Here is a 22846-nt window from a genome sequence, read left to right as displayed (position 1 = left end):
GTCCAAACCTACTGAGGTTTGTTGGCATCTCTTGTGCTCAAGTGTAGCAGCGTGTCTTCATTTTTTGGAAAATTGGGAAAAAGGTATCTGAGAGAGAAACTCTGTGAATGCTTTTGAAGCAACTTGTCAGAATACACATGAGAAGGGCACTCTGGCATCTATCTTATTTTGCAGTTTCCCCTGGATGGCAGCAGCCAATTTATGAGTGCTTTCAGAGCCTCAAAACCTTATCTTTCCTTCAGAGAGGTCTTGGTGAGTCTCCGTGTCCTAGCATAGGAGGGTCGAGACTTTCCTCATCATTCTCTCTCCCCTCAACACCTGCTCCTGGATGGAGCTTAGTTCCCTCCCTCGCCACTGGAGGAGTTCCTTGTTGCTTGCTGCTGTGATTCCCATGCTGAGACGACAACAACAACAACAACAACAATAATTTATTATTTATACCCCGCCCATCTGGCTGGGCTTCCCCAGCCACTCTGGGCGGCTTCCAACAAAATATTAAAATACAGTAATGCATCAAACATTAAAAGCTTCCCTAAACAGGGCTGCCTTCAGATGTCTTCTAAAAGTCTGGTAGTTGTTTATTTCTTTGACATCTGGTGGGAGGGTGTTCCACAGGTTGGGTGCCACTACCGAGAAGGCCCTCTGCCTGGTTCCCTGTAGCTTTGCTTCTCGCAGTGAGGGAACCGCCGGAAGGCCCTCGGCACTGGACCTCAGTGTCCGGGTAGAACAATGTGGGTGGAGACGCTCCTTCAGATATACTGGACTGAGGCTGTTTAGGGCTTTAAAGGTCAGCACCAACACTTTGAATTGTGTTCTTCCTTCTAAACCCATGTTGCTCCTGTGACTGCTGCCTCCTCACCAACATTTCTCCCACATTATAGTATGCCTAGGTAGAACTCTACCTCCACCCCCAACTGTAATGTTTTTATAACGGTGTGGGGGTTTTGTAAGGAAATAATTAATTTTTTTTACAAAACTTTCGTTTCTCTAAATCCTGGATCTTTCCCCATGGATTGCAGGATAAATATTTTAACTGTTTCTGCTGTGAATAGGCAGTGTATACTAATGGCACGGCTGTTTCTTCATCTGCTAGTAATGCTGGCATTACCGCACTTGCTAAAAATGGAGAGATACCAATATCAACACGAGGAAGGGGTTAGCTTTGTTATAAATCACTAATTAATTTTGTCAGCTTTTAAATATTTTGACTAGGTTGAACATATATACCGGTACGTATATAATATGTACCCTCGTCTTCTCTTTACTTTTAAACATCTCTCCCCCCCTGTCACCCAAGGCAGATTTCCATATGTATTCTATGTTCCTAGTTCCAGGAGGAAAAATGCTTCCGCATAATTAAACCTTTTAGAGCAGCCTTCAACCATTTAATGCCTTCTGAATATTTAGGACCACATTTTACATTGGTCCCAGGCTGCATTTCCATTGGCCCATATGATGGGAACTCTGGACCAAAACATCTGGAGGACAGCAGGTTGGAGAAAACTCTGGGTTATTGTCATTAACTCCACAGTATGCAAAGTATTTCCATCCATGTGCACATGAAAAACAAAACAAAAACATGATACATGACATGATTGGATTCCCACAGTTACCACATAAAAAAGTTTATCTCCATCCATATTCAGAAGACTACTATATTCAGATTGGTAAAACACTGAGAAATCATTTTAGAATGTAATGGTTAGCTAAGCAACATTGTTCTATCTTTTTATTCTAATGCTAACTGCAATTCTCCCTTGAATCCCTTGAATCCCTTGAAACTCTTGAATCTTTAATACATATATTAAATTAGAAATCTAGAGTTGTATAACATAGCTTTACTTAGCGGATCCTATCCTCCATGCAGCTGTTCTTCCTAATGCTATTGAATTGCTCAAAGGAGAGCTGACTTTCACCTTTATGATACTATACATTTGAATTGCCCATGTGTTCAGAATAACGTTTAAGAATGTGGATGGTGGTGGCTCTATGTGTTTAAAATCGGAAAAGGCATCTCTCAGTGGTCCTAGTGGTGAAAACAAGAGAGCCTGTTTGTCAGGTACCATGAGAGGGAAATTGAGGGCATCTGTTGTTAAACAGGGTCAGGACTGCAATACCTCAAGGACCATGAGTGATCTCCAAAGAAGAAGAAGAAGAAGACATCATGGACCACCTCTCCCCATTTGACCCAGATGCTGTGATCATCATCTGAGGCCCTTCTTTGTGTGTCTCCTCTGCAAGAAGTCCAGAGGATGGCAACACAAGAACAGGCCTTTATGTGGTGGTTCCTGGCTTATGGAACGCTCTCCCCAAGGAGGCTTTCCTGGTGCCGTCATTATGTATTTTTAAGCTCCAGGCAAAAGCATCCATCTTCTCCCAGGCCTTTAGTTAATTCAACAATCTATGGATTTTAAACTGGGGGTATTGTTTTTGTTTGTTACTTTGGTGTGTATTTATATGTTTTAATATTGTGATCTTCAGTGGCAGGGCGGTATAGAAATTTAATTAATATAAATAATAATACTAATAATAGTGGTAGTAGTACCAATTTCATAAAATATCTGAAACCCAATTTTCCTTCCTTTTCTCTTTTATTTAGAACTGAAAGAAACTGGAAGATGTAGCTGTAGTATATCAAGAACTGCTCAAACTAATTGCACTGTTTAAGTTTAAAGGCATTCATTTATACAGTATTTAGATAGATTAGCAGATGAAGCAGTAATACATTTCATCATTGCAGAATGTGACAATATTTCAGGATTATGCTGTCTTTACTGTGCAATCCTATACGCATCTACTAAAAAGTAAGTTCTGTAGAGCTCAATTGAAGTTTCTGCCATGTAAACGTGTATAGGATTGCAGTTAATCTCCTTACTGAAGATGAATGGTTTAGCCATTATGGCATGAGAATACTAGGGCCCCATGCTGCTTGCATTATGGAACACAGAAAGCTGCCAAACCTCAAGTTTCAGCAACATAGCAAGCTTCCATGTGATTTGCTTTATTAGCTACCTGTGTCATATTAGTAGTTAGTGCACTGTTAGACACTTAACATCCAATAGTGGGGCAAAAGATCTAGACCTTGTGTGAGAACAAAGCTAGACTATGCAGAAGGGAAAGCCCACACAGATAAGATCTTTCATTTTGTGTTAGGCTAGGTATCTGTCGTCATCATCATCTTCCTAAAATGCATGCTAGGACATCTGAAACTAGTCCTTCAAATAAGCTGCAGCCAGTCAGTTTTGCATTTTGCTTTTTAATTTTTTATCATCTGGTCATTCATTCATTCATTCTCTTCTTCCAGAACCTAACTGATGTGTATATACCTTTGTGACCACTCAGTGCTTGAAAAGGATACTTGCTCCTTGGCAGGTGTATAAATACCTATAAGAGTCAGAATTTAACCTCCTGCTATCTTAGAAATCTACTGTGAAAGCTTGCTATATTCCTTTAATTCATCTGGTCTCTAAACTGAAGGTCTTATTTTAATCAGAAACTGGAAAAATTGTACTTTCTTAAAATGGTATGTGGAGCATGAGAAAAATAATCACCACCAAACATTCTGCATATTCTGGCAAGTAGCCATAAATTCAACAAACATACAGGTTGTTTCTGTCTCTTATGAAAAGATCCAAGCTATTTTGAACAACTTAAATATAAAATTGAAAATAATTTTTAAAAATCCTGAAGTTTTTATTTAAAAGATTTCCTTTCAAGGATGAACAAAGCCTTGCATGTTTACTGTTCCAAGTGAGTCCATCTGTGTTCAGTAGGGGTCACTCCCAGGTAACCATACATAGGACTGCAGCCTCGTTCTGTTAGCAATTTCCCAAGATATGAAAAGGGAATGTTGCTATTAATAAGTTGTTAGTTACATTGATATCCATTCAGGCTTCATAAAATGTATAATGAGAACTTGTGACCCCTATTGATGATAATGAAGGTGATTGAGAGAGCAAACAAAGTTAATGAACAATGCAGTTGTTCTTCAGAAGATGTATTGATTGCAGCCTTTTCCGACTATGCACAAGAAGCTAGACAGCAGGAGGCTTTGTCACTAATGTTGACAAAAGCAGTATTTCAGCAACAAAAATCACAGTGGGCTAAAAATTGCTCCATAACTTTCGTGTTCATTTGTCCTCAACAAAATTGGAGGACAATTTGAGGAGGAGTGGGAAATCTTCAAAGAAATTTGCAAGGGGGTTATACTCACCCTTTTTGTATGGGGTGGCCTAAGGCTCCAAGCCAGTGTAGTGAACAGTCACTCCAGCAGGTGCTCAGACCTTGCATGTATAGAGCCTTACAGTGCTCTGTCTCTGTGTGCTTTAAAAATGTTTTAAGACTGGACCCCTTGTTCATATCAGGTGACTCTTTAGGACCATATTTGGTCTTCTCAATGGCAAAAGAAAAGTCAACCAAAAAGGTTCAGCCCAGCACTAAACAGAACAAAAATTAGCAAATGGTAGCTTTTGTTGTATATTTTTGTTGCTGTGTTTTCTTATATTTTGTATTCTGCTCTTAGTGCCGTTGATGAGTAAAAAGGAGACACATTTTATAACATAACTTACGTTGTTATTTCCTCTTCTACCCTCTGCTTCATGTTTCATTGCATTATTCAGTTTGGAAGGGATAAGTGTAGAAAATAACAATCATAAATAACACTGTAGTAAACCAGATTTGTTTCCAGTAATTAACAAATTCATGGCCACTTGCCATATCCGGAATGAAACCACAGCCATCTGTGATACTTCAGTGGGAAAATGTCTGCTAAACCTAGTCTATAGCCTTGTCTGTCTATGAAATTTGTTTTCGAGATTTGTCCAAGTCATAAGTTGTGCTTGAGACCTGTTTTACATGTTCCAACCACTTAAATTGTCCACATAGATGCAGCACTTTACTCCAGTAATTATAAGTATACATCTTTCAAATAACACAGGTGTTAGCTGCGGAGGAGAATGGGTGTCAAATTTCTACCCTCTAGGAATCATTTCACAATATCTTGTCTATTGGGGAATCCATGACCATTTGCAAAACAAAACAAAAACAAAAACAAAAACAAAACAAAACAAAACAAAACAAAACAAAACAAAACAAAACAAAACAAAACAAAACAAAACAAAACAAAACAAGACCTCTGAATGTTGCAGAGAATTCTGGGGCATGTTCTAGATTGCATAATACATTCATGTGGAGTACTGGCAAGTCCACCATTGCCATCATCTCTAGATCAATAGTAGCAAGCAGCCTTTAAGAAAAGCTTTTCCATCATTACTGATCGTAACTGTGGAAACTCAGATAAATTTCCAAAGAACCCCAGAGTTCCTCTGAACACAGTTTGAAGAAAACCATTGACCTTTACAGGACTTACGGTCTGATTCTGCAAAGTGCATTCTTAAGTCTCTCTAACTGAAATCGATGGGATTTACAAGTACTTAACTTTAACTGGATCATGCCCTTGGTGGGATGACACAATATTTAGATTGGCTAAATCCTACTAACTTAAAAAATACTTAATCATCATCAACTCAGGTCTTTTCTTCAAATTCTAGTACTTAGCAGCCCTTTACTGGAAAATCATCTCATTGATTTGCACAGCAATATTATAACATTCAGTCTCTCGAAATCGGATTATTCTTTATAGTGTTAAAAGTCATGGCAAGTTGGTCTTCTATTTACAAATGTAATTTAGTCTCATGAGAAAGTAATCTTGTTAAAATATTGTCAGGCTAATTGAAATTGATTTGTGTTTACTAAACATAGTGGTTGCTAATCAAATATCAGGCTTAGAAGCTTTGGAGGTACGTTTGATAGATTCTTGTTAGTCTTATACTGAATGAATCAGTGAGTCAAATCTATTGAGAGATAAATGCAGTAGAGCTTTTTCAAGGCTTAGCAGTTTTTTTCTCTCTCTTTCAAAATGGATAAAACTAATGTGTCAATAGTGTGCCTTCTGTGAGATGTTACTCTTTGCGAAAGATGAGATAGTCATGAACTCTGGATTACTTCTGCATGTATTATTTGTCAATAGCTCACATTTACTTTTCCAGCTGCTTAATTACTTTGCTGTTCTGCTGCTCTGTACTACTGAAAACTATATTCACAAAGCCATAATTTAAATTTTGTGTTCTGAATATGCATGAGGACAACATTGTCAGTTGAGCCTAAATAAGTCATGCATAGCTTTGGTCTGTATCTCTCTGTCTTTTGTATTTAGCCTCAAATTATCTATTTTCCACTATCAACAACATTGATGTGTCTATTTTCTGCATTTTTGTAACATATATTGCTGTTGTATAAGAAAGGGTTGTGGAGGTGGGAGTTCAAAACTCTCTTTAACTAGGAAGTATATTGTACGACCTCAGGCGACTAATTTTCTCTTAGTCTAACCTACTTCAAAGGCCGTGAAAATCATTTACCTCATATACACTGCCGCCACTTACTTTGAGGAATGACGGTATAAAAAATTAACCCAAAAAAATTATGGAATAAACTTTTCAGCATTCAAGATTGTAACAGTCATTCTTCTATAAACATAAAGTAGAATCGTTATAATTTTTGTTACCTAGGTTGGTATTCAACTTTTACTCAGAGAAGATCCCTTGAAGTTAATACTCTTAACAGTAATGTTCTTTCATTTCAATGGTTCTACTCTGAGTAAAAGTTGAATACCATAACTAGGTTGGGGTTTTTTAACGTTTTGATATTCATTAATATTGCAATTTATGAGCTGCCAAGGTTTAAAAACAATGAAAAGTATTTTTGCATATTAAAAGGCTGTTTTATTGTGGCACTAACTTACACTATTATACTTTCTTTAGTCTTTAGGTGCCACAAGACTCTTGCAGTGCAATCCACACCCTCCTTTTTCTGGACTGGGGGTGGGTGAGGTTGGATTAGGTGGAAGTGGCCCTCTGCTGAACATTCCCATCTGAGCTGACCATCTGCTGGCCACCACTACCAAACTGATGCGAGCATGAGTTTTTTATGCAGCACTCTGGCTTTGGCCTTGCCAAATGTGCAGGTGGGAGTGACATTGAATGGGCTGCCCACTGATTGTAGCCAGTGAAAGGCCTTGTTCCAAGGATGTGCTGGGGATGGAATTAAACCAACCCAGAATCGCATGGATCCAAGCCAGTCCCATTGCCATCATGCAACATCATCGGGCCCAATTTTGGCCAGTTCACGCTGCCCCTCTCACCTTCTGCTACTGATTCCATAGATGCAAAGCCTCACTGGCAAGAAGGAGGAGTTTGGATTGCACCTTTATTTCCCCCTCTAAAAATAGGTTGAAACAGCTATTCTTCTAAAAGTTAATATATTTAAATACTAATTTAAGAGAGAGAACTTTTCTTTCAGGGAATAAACCTTGTGGTTTTGCTTCCTGTCAAAAATGCGTAATTTTTCAAATGTGCCTTAATGTTATTTCACAGAAAACTCTTCTTTACCGACTATGGGAATGTTGCTAAAATTGAGAGATGTGACATGGATGGGATGAACAGAACAAGGCTAGTAGTATCTAAAATAGAGCAGCCTACTGCCCTTACTCTAGACCTGATCAGTAAATACGTTTACTGGGTAGATGTCTATCTGGACTCTGTAGAAGTTGTTGACTACCAGGGACACAACAGACACACAATAATCAAAGGACGACTTGTAAGTACCATGTTTCCATATATACTTACATGTGTGTATGCATGTATTGTGAATGTTCATAGTTTTAGCATTTCCTAATGGCAATTATTGTGTCCACTGAAAGACTTTACAGAAAGACTGTTTCATAATTTTTAGCAAACAACAACATGAGCCTATAAGTGAGGCAAGTGTTGACTGCCTGGCTACCACTGTATACTAAATTCTACATGGTTTTTTGAGCATTTATGGTGAAAATGTGATTCAATATCAATTCAGCATGGACTTCCTAAAACTGTCAAACTCAAGACCCAGAAATGCAGGTTTTTAAATTGTAGTAAACAAAACTGTAGTAGCGTGAGAAATGAGCATGCATAATACGCAGCCCAGGTATGTGATGGAAGTAAGTGGCTTTTCATCTCTTGGACCCCATACAGTTTTGCTCCTCAGAGTAATTTCAAATAATCTAATGGTGTGAACTAATTCGCAAAGTGAGCATACAGTGAAGCTCATGTGTTGAGCTCTGCCAAATTCACATCTCCAGCAGGCCTCTTGATACAAGGAATCATCAAGCATTAGGAATTGTCCTTGCTTTGGGAAGACTCTGTATTGTACAGTTCTTTGAGCCTGTGACAGTTGCAATTTTTGGTCAGCCTATTCAGACCTCCAGTTGTGTACCTGCTGATTTAAACTCAGCTGGCATATCTATATATAGGATAGCATATGAAAAACTAATCTAAACTAAATTCAGGGTGGGCTGACAAAAACTACTGCTGTCAACAGGCTCAAATGAAATCCATGAGGGAGTATTAGTAGGACACAGTTTTAAATCACAACAGGAATGTCAAAGGATTAGATTTCATTCTACATAAGATTTTTTTTTATTTGTTGTATCTATCTCATGCATTTGCATTATGCACATTCTCACACTAGTCTCCCAGCAGTAGCACCTTTCGCTTTCACAGAGACCCTGAGTTTTGGAGTAGATTTTTCAGTGCCAGGTTATCCTAATTTTTGGAAGGGATAGGATTAAGATGATATACCCCCACCCAAGAGATTTATAGACTCTGACAGAGCTTGAATGTTCTGGGGAATTTTTTTGCCGGCTCCTGCTAAGGCCTTTGTCTTGCTGTGGAATGGCAGTAGAGCTATTTACAACGTTGCTCCTAAGCATCCTCTCTGACATTGCAGATCCTGATCAGCTCCTTGGGTTTTTCTTGGGGGGGGGGAGGAGGTAGCTGCAGGCAGTTAAATAAGCCGGATGATGGCTGGAGAGCAGATGGCAGAAATCTCTGAGTATGACCGAACACAGATAGGCTCACACAAGCTTGCCTATCATGTGTCAGTGATAGCAGAAAAGAAATCTTACTTCTCTGCCATTGTTGAGTTTTCAAGTTGAAATAGCAACTTGCAGAGGTTTTCGGGGTGGGAAATAGGCTAGGTAAAGGTAAAGTTGGGGACAACAAAATTCTCTGATGCCTGCTGTGACAGATTTGCAAGGTACTTTGAGGACAAAGTCATTAAGATTTCTTGCAAACTTGGTGGTGTAGTTACAGTATCAGGGAGGGTGTCCAGAACACTCTGGTTCTATTGTTTAAACCCTTTTAGTTGTTGTGGCCTGAAATTGTAGACAAGGAGCTTGAAGGGATGTGGCCTACCTCCTGTGTCCTTGGCCACAGTTCATCAGTTGTGAAAGCTGGACAGAATAGATTGATAGAGTAGTTGCAGGAGGTGATTAATACATCCTTGTGGGAGGGTAGTGATGCTGACTATAGGTGTGCAGGCACCCATTCCTCAGGACACCATGCTAAGACACAGATGTATAGAAGAATTACTGCTAAGTTACAATTTTTCCTCTTTGGGGCAAGGTGATAGGATGGTGACTGGACAGCTTCAGGCATGCTTGGAAGAAATGGATTCTCTGACCTGTTCAGGGTTTGTTTTACCACTAAAATAGTCTTGGTCACCATGGTTGATGACCTAAATGGAGAGGGGGGGCAGCATGCTGCTTCTGATGGATCTCTCAGCAACTTCTGATACCAACGATCATGATATTCCTTTAGAATGGCTCTTATGAGATGGAACTCATATGGTGCTTCTACTCTTACCTACAGGATTACTTCCAGTGAGTAGCATTGGGGAACTTTCACTCAGCCTCCTGGTGCTTGTACTATGTGGTTTCACAGGGTTCCATCTTGTTCCCATGCCTTTTAACATCTATATGAAGCCACTGGGTGGCATCATCCGGGAATTTTTTGTGAACTGTCATTATTATGGTTACAGATAGGTAGCCGTGTTGGTCTGCCATAGTCAAAACAAAACAAAACAACTGGAAGGAATTTGTTTTGTTTTGTCATTATTATGTGGATGATACCCACTCTCTCGACATGGCATCTGAATCAAGTGAGGCTGTGGACTTGTGTCTCCACATGGTATATTGGCTCTCATTCCATGTGCTTCTGTCCATATGATTTAGCTGAACATGTCGCTCTACCCTGCCTTTAGGAAGTTACATCAGAAGCATGGATCATTCTTGCTTTTGTGTTATTTCCTTCTAATGAACGCCTGATGTAGGCTCAAGTATTTAATATTGGTCACAGTTGGAGAAAGCTTGTTGTGCTTGATCTAATCCCTTTGGCATCTGATATGTTCTTACTTACCTAAACCTCTCTACAACTCTTCTGAGTTAATTTAAAACAAAATTATATTGTGTAAGTAAAAATAAAGCAGAATCCATTTGTGGTTTGAGTCTTAATGAGTTTTTCATTAACAAATATTGACTTTATAAATATGACTCCCATTATTCATTTCTGTGTGTAGCCTTGCATTGCCATTTGATTAGGGAAAAAATTGATAAGATCAGATAATAATTATATATTTTCTTCCCTCAGGTTAGACATCTTTATGGGCTGACTGTATTTGAAGACTATTTGTATGCAACAAATTTGGATAACTACAGTGTCATACAAATAAACAGATTTAATGGCACAGATACACAGATGTTAATTAGACTTGAAAATGCTCAAGAGATCCATGTGTACCACACAAGAATCCAACCAACAGGTAAGGCTCCAGCAACTTCACTGCTATCCTTTACTACCTTTGATTTAAGGAAACAGTGTGGACCTTGGAATCAGGGAAGCAGTTTCACTCTTCATTGTAGGCATGGTTCCGCTGACATGGGCAATTATTGTGACCCTGCATTATGTCTGATTCCATTCAATTTCACTTATGCTGGGGAGAAAAGTGATTGGTACCCAAGTGTGCAAAGGGTTCCCAAAGGTGGTGTGTGGGTAGGGATTGGAATTACATTTGTGCATTCCAAGGCACAATTCATTCAAATCAATAGACAGTACCCAACACAGAACATACTTTGTTTTGTGTATTTTGTTTTACATACAGTGCATACCCATAGTTCTTAAAACAAGGCAATCGGTGGAGTTTCTGTGTATGTATCTGAGCCCATGTTGTTGAATAATAATAATAATAATAATAATAATAATTTATTATTTATACCCCGCCCATCTGGCTGGGCCTCCCCAGCCACTCTGGGCAGCTTCCATAGAAACCAAAAATACAGTAAAATATCACACGTTAAAAACTTCCCTGAACAGGGCTGCCTTAAGATGTCTTCTGAATGTCAGGTAGTTGTTTATCGCTTTGACATCTGCTGGAAGGGCGTTCCACAGGGCGGGCGCCACTACCGAGAAGGCCCTCTGCCTGGTTCCCTGTAGCTTTGCTTCTCGCAATGAGGGAACCGCCAGAAGGCCCTCGGCGCTGGACCTCAGCGTCCGGGCAGAATGATGGGGGTGGAGACGCTCCTTCAGGTATACTGGACCGAGGCCGTTTAGGGCTTTAAAGGTCAGCACCAACACTTTGAATTGTGCTCGGAAACGTACTGGGAGCCAATGTAGGTCTTTCAAGACCGGTGTTATATGGTCTCGGTGGCCGCCTCCAGTCACCAGTCTAGCTGCCGCATTCTGGATTAGTTGTAGTTTCCAAGTCACCTTCAAAGGTAGCCCCACGTAGAGTGCATTGCAGTAGTCCAAGCGGGAGATAACCAGAGCATGCACCACTCTGGCGAGACAGTCCGCAGGCAGATAGGGTCTCAGCCTACGTACCAGATGGAGCTGGTAAACAGCTGTCCTGGACACAGATTTGACCTGTGCCTCCATGGACAGCTGTGAGTCCAAAATGACTCCCAGGCTGCGCACCTGGTCCTTCAGGGGCACAGTTACCCCATTCAGGCCCAGGGAATCCTCCACACCTGCCCGTCTCCTGTCCCCCAAAAACAGTACTTCTGTCTTGTCAGGATTCAACCTCAATCTGAAAAGCAGAGACTCTGCAATAAAGGGTCAGGTTCTCCACATTCCTAGTTTAACACAGTGTTAAAATTGAAAGAAAATGAACATGTCAGTTTGACATACCATATTTAGAAGATAAAGCTATGAGGATGGCTAAATCATATGACTACTTTCCTCGAATAATGAGACACAGGGGGCAGAAAACACACCTACAATTATTATTCTAAATTAGTTTCCCATTATTTCCACTAGACAGCTACCAAGACATTAGCTGAACTTAAAATTTTAGTCCAACAGGATAAGTAGAAAAGTCATTAACAAGGACGGGTTCCATATGAATGCCCACAAGATAACTGTTTCACAGTCGCATCATGGTAGGAAAACAGTCCTGTCAACCAGGTTCAATGTCCCCATTAATGCTTCTCTTAAAACTATAAAATTAATGCTAAAAATTAACTCTTAACACAATGGAAGGAATTCAATGTCACCCTCTTCTGATTATTCCATTAGTGCAAGCATCTAGGCCTTCCAGAAAGAATGATCCCCCTTTCCTCTCCCTATATGCTGTTCCAGGGTTCTCCTGACCCCGCCCCAGGCAATTTTTGGGAGTGTGGGGGGCACAGATGGAGATGAAGGAGGAAACCCTGTTGTGCAAGTATCCTTGCATAGGACTTCTGATAACAGGACTCATTGGTTGATTCCCATCCAATGAATTTTATTATGATTCTTATCTTACATAGGTTGCCCACCAAGGAACCATTAGTAGTAGCAAAAGAAAGAAAAAAGAAATGGCTGTGATTTATTTGTTGTCACAAACAGGATACGTAAACATAACGATGTAGACTTGTGGCCACACTATTTATATAAGAGTTACTTTCTTACAAAGAATTCAAAAAGCAGTGTAAAGTGTGACGTTGATGTATCTTGAATGAGAGAGCATCCATATACCCTATAAGTTCAGATCTCTGATGTCAGCACATGAAGAAGTATATTGCTGCAAAATGACTTTCTATCACTCTCAGATGGAGTTGGGAGGTTTGAGTGTGCCTAGTACATTATTATGCTCTGCTGCTTCTTGCACCTTTTTTAATTACGTTTTATCCTTTTGTGCCATTTGCTATACTTTGCAATTATATTATTCTGAATTGATATGTTTTTGCTTGTTAAGGTTTGCTGGGCTGACTACCAAATCAGTTGGGTATTATTTATCTTGTTGTTTTACAGTTATCAACTTTGTGAGCCATTCTATTTTTTAAAAAAATATAAGCAAACAGAATAGGAATAAAGGGGGAAAACCACTTTTATTGATAACAAAAGTATTTTGTATTGTATTTTCCATATGCAATGGGCTATATAATCCTTGTTTTATTTTCCCTTCATATTTTTCCAAGTAAGGTATTTAATGTCATGTAGCAGTGGCTGGGATGCAACTTTATGTCATATTTATACTTGAGAGTTCATACAAGCAGGTTACTGGTGTATTTAGAATACAATAAACTTAGCCAGCTCCTCCTTTGGAAATGAAAATCATGAAAATATGGGTATTACTAAGACGTATATGAAGCTGAAAGCTGAGACTTTGGACACACATATATATGAAACAGGAGGTAGAGAAAACAGCAATCACCATTGCCCAAAGAGCTGCTCCAGCAGCCGTCATCATCTGCTAATTCTTACAAGACATTGCATACATACTAGTGGTACTTTGACTGAAATATTAACGCCATCCACCAAAGGATATTTGTGAAAAGAAGCAACATTCCCATGTGCGCAGCTAATAGAGATGTGCATGCACATCAGTCCAAGTTGAACTACCTGGGTGTTTTCTTTTGATGAGGCTGGGGTAAACTTTCCCATAGGAGCTCATTGTGCATGACTAGACCTGGATTGGAGCCATTGCCAGCTGATGATTCTAGTTGGCAATTATTATTTTTCTGTTAAAGATTACAACAGATTCCATTTGGTCCTCCAGGATTCCAATAAAATATCTACATTACTCTCAGTTCTACCATTTTGTATTCTGGTACAATATTCTTTTTGTCCTTTTTGTTGCTCAATCTCTTTTGAGCCCCATTCTGTATTTCCTGTAGAGTAACCAACAATGAAAAACCACAGTCAGTGCTTAAAAAGCAATATAGCCCTGTAGATCAGTATCATTCCTTATGAACATGGGTGTCTACTGGTGACCCTGAAATTCACCTGTAACAAAATCACGTCCAGCCCATAACCAAAAATTCCAAAAAACAATCATGGCTTGTCAGTAACAAGTCATGGCTTGTCAAACGTGAAAGAGCCTCCATACAAAAACTGCTTAGGCAAGTCTGCAGAACACTATACTTGATAGTGTTTCCTTTATCTTTATAAATTGTTCGGTATAATGGATTTTTATCTCAAACTACTTCTACAATTTGGGAAACTGCTCTCCCAATGTTATTAGGTCAGGAACCTGGAAATAAATAGGGTACTAGCTGATGGTAGTGTATAAAAATGCAGCTGCTCTGGTTTCCAATGCAAAAAGAAAAAGAAAAAAAAGAATCTTCCTTAATAATTACTGTGCTTGTCTCCTATCCTCTTTCTAACCTGAGGCCTGAATCAGTGATAACACTTATTATAACTATATACTTCTGAGATTTAGCTATAATGTCTTTGTCTTTTAACAAATAATACTTCGTTTATATTATGTCTGTATTATGGTGACTGAGCCTGGACGAAACTGAGGGAAAGATATTCATCCTCTATTTCTTTTCCTAAAAAGGAGTACCTGGGTGTTCTAGAGATTAAGATTTGCAAAAACCCTTCCCATCTTAAACTCTTGCCAATGTGGAACACATTAAGTGATATACCGTAACTTTCACTTTCAGTAATTTGCTGATCTGGAGGAATTTTATTTTCATCCTGACATTTTTCACTGCTCTTCAGTAATCAGGCAAGCTAAATCACAATATGGTAGTGGTCATGATACGCTATAGGACTAGCGCTGTCCTCAGTGCCATATTAACCTGATCACATGCTAAGATCTAAAGTGGAAACGGTTGTCATTTGCCTACCTCTTAAGGTGGTGAGATTAGTAGGCATAAAGGAGAGGGCCTTCTCAATGGTGGCCCTGAAATTTATTATCATCTTACCTCCAGATGGCTATTGCACTCCAATCCATTTGAATGCCCCTGAAGGCCTACTTGTCGCAGGTGGCCTGACAGCTATATAGGCTGAGATGCATTTATTTTAATTGCTGTGCTGTAAGGGCAGGATCGAAGGGATGCGGGTGGCGCTGTGGTCTAAACCACTGAGCCTCTTGAGCTTGCCAATCAGAAGGTCGGCGGTTCAAATCCCCGTGGTGGGGTGAGCTCCCGTTGCTCTGTCCCTGCTCCTGCCAACCTAGCAGTTCAAAAGCACACCAAAAAGTGCAAGTAGATAAATAGGTACTGTTCCGGCAGGGAGGTAAATGGCGTTTCCATGCTCTGCTCTGGTTTTGATGCCCCATTGCACCAGAAGCGGCTTAGTCATGCTGGCCACATGACCCGGAAAAACTGTCTGCAGACAAACGCTGGCTCTCTCGGCCTGTAAAGCGATATGAGTGCCACAACTCCAGAGTCATCTGTCACTGGACTTAACTGCCAGGGGTACTTTACCTTTACCTTTTAAGGGCAGGATCAGCTAACAGGTCCCACTAGTGGAAGTTATCACAAGGACTTATGTTACTGCAATGAGGCTTTCTCACCTCTCCTCCCCCTGCACTTGGCTCCCTCAAATTGGCTTTTAAGGGGGGGGGCAGAGAACCCTCAGAAAAGCATGCAGGGGGAGGAGAGGCAGGATCATATGTATGGTAGACTGAAAAGTTTGTGATGGCAAAATGATTGCTGTGGTGCAATGTGGAATCCCTCACTGAGTTTTATACCGTGAGCTGGGATGTTTCCTCACTACTTATTGCCAGTTTAGGAATTTGGGGATTAGAATTATATTGTGTTTTATATTTTACGGCAAACATGCATTTTAAAAATGACGTGAGTGTCCTTTGAACAGTTATATTACAGTGGCACAGTAAAGCTGTCAGCATTAAGTATGGAATCCCTACAGTGGCAGAGCTAAAGTGTATTACTCCTCTTATCATATGCCTTTTAAACATCAGTGTTTTGAGTGCCTTTTTCATGAGTGTGGCCAGTGGATTCTTATTGTGAAAGTAGGATCAGAGAGAGCACAACCAGGTGGTAAGGGATCTGTATTATTTGTCCTGTTCACATGGCTACGAGCCTTTAAACATTATAGCAGTGTTGTGGGTTGTAACCATGGGAAAGTAGCTCCTACAGTGTAACATATAAGGGAATCTTAGTTACCAGAAACTTTGTACATATGTTTCAACATTGTATTTCTTAACACTCCTTATACAGGAAGTGATTATTGTTGTTGTTAGTTAAGAAATGGGAGCAATGGGGTCAGTCTTGAATCTCTGGTATAAGATAGGAACAAAGCAAATGAGGAACAAATTTATAGCAGGAGGGATAGGCTTATTATGGTTACAAGAAAGGCCTGCTTGTTCCTTTAAAACAAATGGGAAATGTTTGTACCAGTTCCTCAGAGTGTTAGTGATTATCTTTTGAAGAAGAAAGATAAAGAAATAAGTGGCAGTGCATTGCAGTAAATGAAGAGGAAACCTCATTAATATTTACCTTTTTTGTTCTTTAAAAGGGCTGCAAAAGCAGACCATTAAAGAACAGGATTTCCAGGTTAATCGTCTTAGACTTGCCCCTTTAAAACCGCATTACAAGTAGGCAGTACAGCTGGGTCTCCTCAATTGTTACCTGGATCTTCTGGCTGTTGCTCTCCTCTTCCTGCTCTATGAAATATCTGGAGATGTACTTATTACAAGGCAGGGAGAGGAATTAGAGAAAGAACTGGCGAGTCACTATTTCCCCTGTTTAATCTGGTGATTTGAAAGAACATACAGTGGTACCTCAGGTTAAGAACTTAATTCATACCAGAGGTCTGTTCTTAACCTGAAACGGTTCTTAACCTAAGGCGTGCTTTCGCTAATGGGACCTCCCGCTGCTGCTGCACCGCTGTCACGTAATTTGCGTTCTTATCCTGGGGCAAAATTCTTAACCTGGAGCAACCTGGTTAGCGGAGTTTGTAACCCAAAGCATCTGTAACCCGAGGTACCACTGTATAGCCCATTTCCAGGCTGTATCCTGTTCATCCTAGTATGGAAACACCCAGCCTTTAAAGAATCAATGAATGAATGAATGTGGTAAAGTTTTACAAGCTATACTAAAATTTGTACTGAAATATGATCAAGGGGAAATGTGGGTTTTAGGATCAGTGGAGATGTACAACATGAACCGTCACCCATAGTAGTTGTACAACAGTTATTCACAAGATCTGAATAGCAGTGCTGTATGAGCCAGGGCAAGTAACAACATTAACAACAACAACAACAACTTATTTATACCCCACCCATCTGGCTGGGTTTCCCCAGCCACTCTGGGCAGCTTGAACCAAAAGATGAAAAATACATTAATTTTCATTTATCCAGCAACACTAAGAGTAGACATGGATCACTGAAGAACAGTAATTAACAATAGCAGCTGAGATCATGCAGTGCACACTTTTCCAAAATGTTATAATTTCCGCTGTAATATAATAATGAGTAAATAATATATATGTGACGAGTGCTTGAATCCATAAAGATTATCCTGTGTCCCAGCCAAATAGGTAGTATTTACTGTTTGTGGACTACATGCTGCCTCCCTTTTATTAAACCCTCTTTGCTGCTGGGAGTGTGTGTGTGTGTGTATATGTGTGTGTGTGTGTGTGGCGGGGGGGGGGAACAATGACGTGGCATTCAAGTGTGTCTTGTCACCTACGTTCACTCTCCACACTGATGCATATGACAGTGATGCTTTAAAAGGATTTCTAACCTGCTGTTTTTCATTTGTTGCAGTCAGGAACCATGCATGTGAACTAGACCCATATGGAATGCCAGGGGGCTGTTCACACATCTGTTTGCTCAGCAGCAGCTACAAAGCCAGGACTTGTCGCTGCAGGATGGGTTTCGTCTTGGGAAGTGATGGCAGGTCATGCAAAAGTATGTTGTTTAAAATCAAACACTTTGCCAGCAGCTAATATTTCAGAGTGGGATTCTGAGTGTTAATTAACATCATCATCAACAGCAGCAGCAGTGCTAACCTTAAGTGATAGTTGATGAAATGTGCTTGACAATATGCACCTGCCATTTTACCCCCATCCTGTTTTTATTTGCTGGTGTAAGTTTTTTGGCTTGGGTTTGGCTTTGCAGCAGCAGAGGTGAGTAAATTAGTCCTGTGGCAGAATGATAACAGCAATTGAAACATTCTGCTTTATCTAGTTATCCTTGTCTCCTACAATATGCTATTGTGATAAGTCTTTGTCTTAATCCTACAAAATCCTTCTCAGGCTGCATTAAGGGCTCTCAGTCATCATTAATTTGTAACAACAAAAAAGTCCTATAATTTATTGATTTACATATGCTAATACATTTGCTGCCTTTATAAACTGGATTTGGTTCATGCAAATTACATGAAATGTTTGCACTTCCTTTGCTTTCACCGAAATCATACTGACCCAGAGCTCACGGCAACAGCATTATATTCTCAACATTTTGCTAAGTGGAAACTTTCAGGTAGCTTTGTAGAAGCATTTTCCTCCTCCTCCTTTGTACTGGCTGTAGTCCATAGCATCTGTTGTTCTTTTTACTCATTAAAAGATTAATATTTCACATTTCCTGCAATAATCTTGAAGGCAGTTCACAAAAGCAGATGTTTACCAAATCGATAAAGACAAAGCCCATATAAATGTAGACAAAAGTTGACAGCTACATACATAATTTTATCCAAAGGTTTTCCAAATAGCGAAGGTTTGGCTCCTTGTATTTCTGAGTGCTCGCCTTTCAAAAGGTGTGCATTGAGGCAGGTATGCAAATACCTTTGATGAAGACTTCCACAGCCTAAATATTGTTGTCAGAAAAAGACCATGCCTGGCTTCCTCACTCGTTAAGCATGAGATGGCAATGGGATACCATCTGAGCAAGTTCCTTAGGTATCCTTATTCCAGACCATTTAGTTATTAATGGTCAGAACCAGCACTTTGAAATGAGCCCAAAAGCAAATGAGCAACCAAAGCACTTGAAATAGAATGAGAGTGATGTAAACACTTGGTCAGCCTGGGTGCCTCTAGATATTTTGGACTACAGCTCAACCTCAGTTCAAGCTTTGCACAGATGGCTGTGGTCTAAAAACATCTGGAGGGCACAAGGTTGGCAAAGGCTGCTCTGTTCCAGTTGATCTTCAGAACATTTTTCAATGGTAGCCTCTGACTGAACACACTGCAGTAATCCAATCTGGGATATAGCTTTGTGAAACGATCTTCAGAACGGCTAAAAGGGAATGGCTTATAAAAGGCAGGAGATGACTAAGTAAGAAATTATTTAAATGCAGGCGTCCAGTCCAGTGTTCTATTTGCTGGACAAAAGTGGCTCTACAAAAACATGCTCACAGTGTTAAGTGGAAGATCTTAAATACTGTGTAGTTTATACAGAAGGAGACTTCATAATTCTTTCACGGCCCCAAGTTATGAAATGGGCTACTATTTAAGAAAGAAACAACAGGATTGATTTTTTGTATGTTATGTTTTTCATTTTGGCAGAATGCATATGAACAGTTGAAATTGCAGTCCTTTGCGTTGCACATTTTTGTCTGTTTGCTAAAGTTTACTGTACTGATATTGGTAATAGATCCTAATGACTTGGAGAATGCCTGAAAGATTATAACAGGCCATTTTACCCTGGCTCTAATGTTATCCTATGGTCGATTCGGTTTTTGAAACATGTATTGTTACAGAAAAGGCAGTGATTAATTAGATATAACTCAGTCACAGAAGTAATTTGTGTTTTAATTAAGATAATGCAATTAACCAGTCATATTGAGTTTAGATACATTCAGAATATTTGGGAGCTTAATTTTGGGTTTAGATTTGGGGGGGGGGGACACTAATTGCACCATTTAATTAAACAGTGACAGTATTCAGTGTAAAGAAATTAGGCAGCATTGGTGGTTTATGTTTGTAATCTTTCTTATGCAGGACCAAAGAATGAGTTGTTCCTGTTTTATGGCAAGGGACGCCCGGGAATAATACGGGGAATGGACCTGAATACCAAAGTAGCAGATGAATATATGATCCCCATAGAAAACCTGGTTAATCCTCGCGCTCTGGATTTTCATGCTGAGACCAATTACATATACTTTGCTGACACTACGAGCTTCCTGATTGGACGTCAAAAAATTGATGGCTCTGAGCGGGAGACAATCTTGAAGGATGGTAGGTGGAACTTAGAAGGATTTCGTATAAACATAAAATTTCACCCAAGCATTTGCAAGAACTTGGCATCTACTTTGTGTCCATGTTTTGATGCTTTAAATCAGGGTTTCCCAAACTTGGGTCTCCAGCTGTTTTTGGATTACAACTCCCATCATCCCCAGCTAGCAGGACCAATAGTCAGGGATGATGGGAATTGTAGTCCAAAAACCGCTGGAGACTCAAGTTTGGGAAATCCTGCTTTAAATCACTTCATTTCTTCAAAACATATTTGTAAGTGGCTTAATATTTTAAATTTTTCTAAGTGGTGTACAACGTGCCTATTTGGGGTTCGTGGCCATATGTAAGGTGTGGTGCCCTGAGTAAAATGTTCCCAGATGATCACAGTCAGAGATAGGGAACCTTTTTCAGTCCACAGGCCACATTCCAGGGGCCACGTGCAGGACGTGCCAGTGGTGGGAAGGGCCGCAACACTGGGGAGAGCAATGTGTTAGGCCAGTTTCTACATATAGTCAGGCAAGAAGGAGGCAATATCAGAGATCAAGAACACATTCCATGGGGGTGGGGCATTTCATGGACGATGCAAAGCCAGTGCAGAATATGACCTGAAGGGGCAAGATCTGGCTGGGAAGTGTGGCATAGGGAGAATCCCAAGGGATGGATGATGGTGTTTAGAGGGCTGTATTTGACCCCTAGTCCTAAGTTCTCCATCCCCAGTGCAGTTGATCTTATAGATCTATACAAGGCAGGTATCCTGGTTCTGATCCCTAAATTCACCCTCTATGGCTCTGCATTTTTCTAGATTTTAAAAAGTTATCTCCTCCCCACCCCTGCAAAGTAATAGAATTGTTTCATGATAAGCCTACAAGAACTGCAAAAACACTATTGCAAAATGCATGGAGCATGTTATGGTCATTAGTGTATCAAATTTTAACACATCCTGCATGGCCCAAATACCCAGAGAAGGATTTTCTCCTCCCCCCCCTCAATACATCAAAGGCATCAAGTGGTACCAAGCTCACAAGGGAGCTTATTTCCAAGACATCTTTAGTTCAAATTGTACATACCGAAGAAATGTTGCAGTCAATCATCTAAGCAGCTTCACTCACCAGCAGATTATATCTAAACTCCCATTTCAAAGAAAAGCATTTCAAGCTCTGCTACTTAAGTGACAGTGGAATTAATTCCTTCCTTGCTGATCTCATTTGCTATTCTTCATAGCCCTTGCTGAGCTGACCAGGAGTACAGTAGTGAATACTTTTCTGTCTTTATGCTTTTGTTTCATGAAAACTTCATTGCATTTTTCATGGTAATGAGATTTTTCTCAGCTACTATGAAATAATCATTTTCTAATCATGAGACAGATTCTTTATAACACAGTGCTAATCTATGCTTAAGGAAAATTAGAACATTTCAAACTAACTACTAGGTGCACTGATTTCTAATAAGTGCTAGTAGATCTAAATGATCTATTCCCCCCTCCCCTCTGCATCATTTTCTTTCTATTATGCAGCTGGCAGAATCTTGATACTATTTTTCCTTCTAGTTGGTTGCTGGTGTGACTTGTTTGGAGCAATATTCCCTGCCTCCAAATATTCCTGCCACTTTTTAATTTTTTTTCCTTCCAGTTCTCTTTCTGCCCAGCATCAAAACAAAGGACAAATCTAATTGCAAATGAGATTCTTTTTATTTACAGAATTCCTATATATTAGGTTGCCCTCACTTTTCCTTTCTGATTAAATTCTCTTCTCTTGGCTAAGATAATCTGACGGCATTTGAATGGTCTGAACTATATAAGTTACAGGTAGGTAGCCGTGTTGGTCTGCCATGGTCAAAAAAATAAAAAAATAAAAAAAATAAAAAAATAAAATAAAAAATCCTTCCAGTAGCACCTTAAAGACCAACTGAGTTAGTTATAGGTATGAGCTTTCGTGTGCATGCACACTTCTTCAGATATCTGAAGAAGTGTGCATGCACACGAAAGCTCATACCTATAACTAACTCAGTTGGTCTTTAAGGTGCTACTGGAAGGATTTTTTTTATTTTTTTTTTTTTATTTTTTTTTGAACTATATAAAACAGGGATGAATAATAGGTGAATGGGGTACAAATCTGGACCATTGGTTCCTGTTTTGTATATTATATTACACATCATTTGTGTACCGTATGTATAGGGTCCATCAGTATATGGTCTAAGTCAGGGGCGGAGAATGTTTTCTGAGTGGTGGGCCAGATCCTATCTTCTCATCCCTGCCATGCCAAATTTCACACATGAGTAAGGCCATTCACCTGTCAATTACCTGATACTAGTGGCCACTGAGGCCAACTTGGCCTGAAGTGGATCAGGAGTGTCCTTGCATGCATCATCATACAGAATATGATGAAACCAATTTCCTGTATCCACCCACAGCGCATCTGTCTTGAGGGGCCTTGGTTTATTGACCAGCCTATTACTGAGGCTGCACAAAAAACCCACCTTGTGCTGGGCTTGTGAGGACAGAGTTCGAATGAGTGGATAATTCCTCCCACGGAGGGATGCCAACCTGGAAACAGGGCAGAAAGGGGCTTATC

The 22846-nt window shown here is 39.9% G+C and overlaps 1 protein-coding gene across 3 annotated transcripts in view; it reads left to right on the top strand.

Moving 5' to 3' along the window:
• Window positions 1-22846, top strand: part of LRP1B (LDL receptor related protein 1B) — a 778324-nt gene that overhangs the window by 526470 nt on the left and 229008 nt on the right. For all 3 annotated transcript variants that reach the window (XM_081869915.1, XM_081869916.1, XM_081869914.1), the window contains 4 exons: window positions 7431-7653; window positions 10521-10692; window positions 17869-18012; window positions 20043-20279. In XM_081869915.1, coding sequence (XP_081726041.1) covers window positions 7431-7653; window positions 10521-10692; window positions 17869-18012; window positions 20043-20279 — 776 coding nt within the window. The remainder of the gene's footprint in view (window positions 1-7430; window positions 7654-10520; window positions 10693-17868; window positions 18013-20042; window positions 20280-22846) is intronic.

The sequence above is a fragment of the Podarcis erhardii genome, assembly GCF_964252035.2.
Source record: "Podarcis erhardii genome assembly, chromosome: 1".
Lineage (NCBI taxonomy): Eukaryota > Metazoa > Chordata > Lepidosauria > Squamata > Lacertidae > Podarcis > Podarcis erhardii.
Note: the sequence above shows the minus strand (reverse complement) of the source record. Positions and strands in the feature narration are given on the sequence as shown.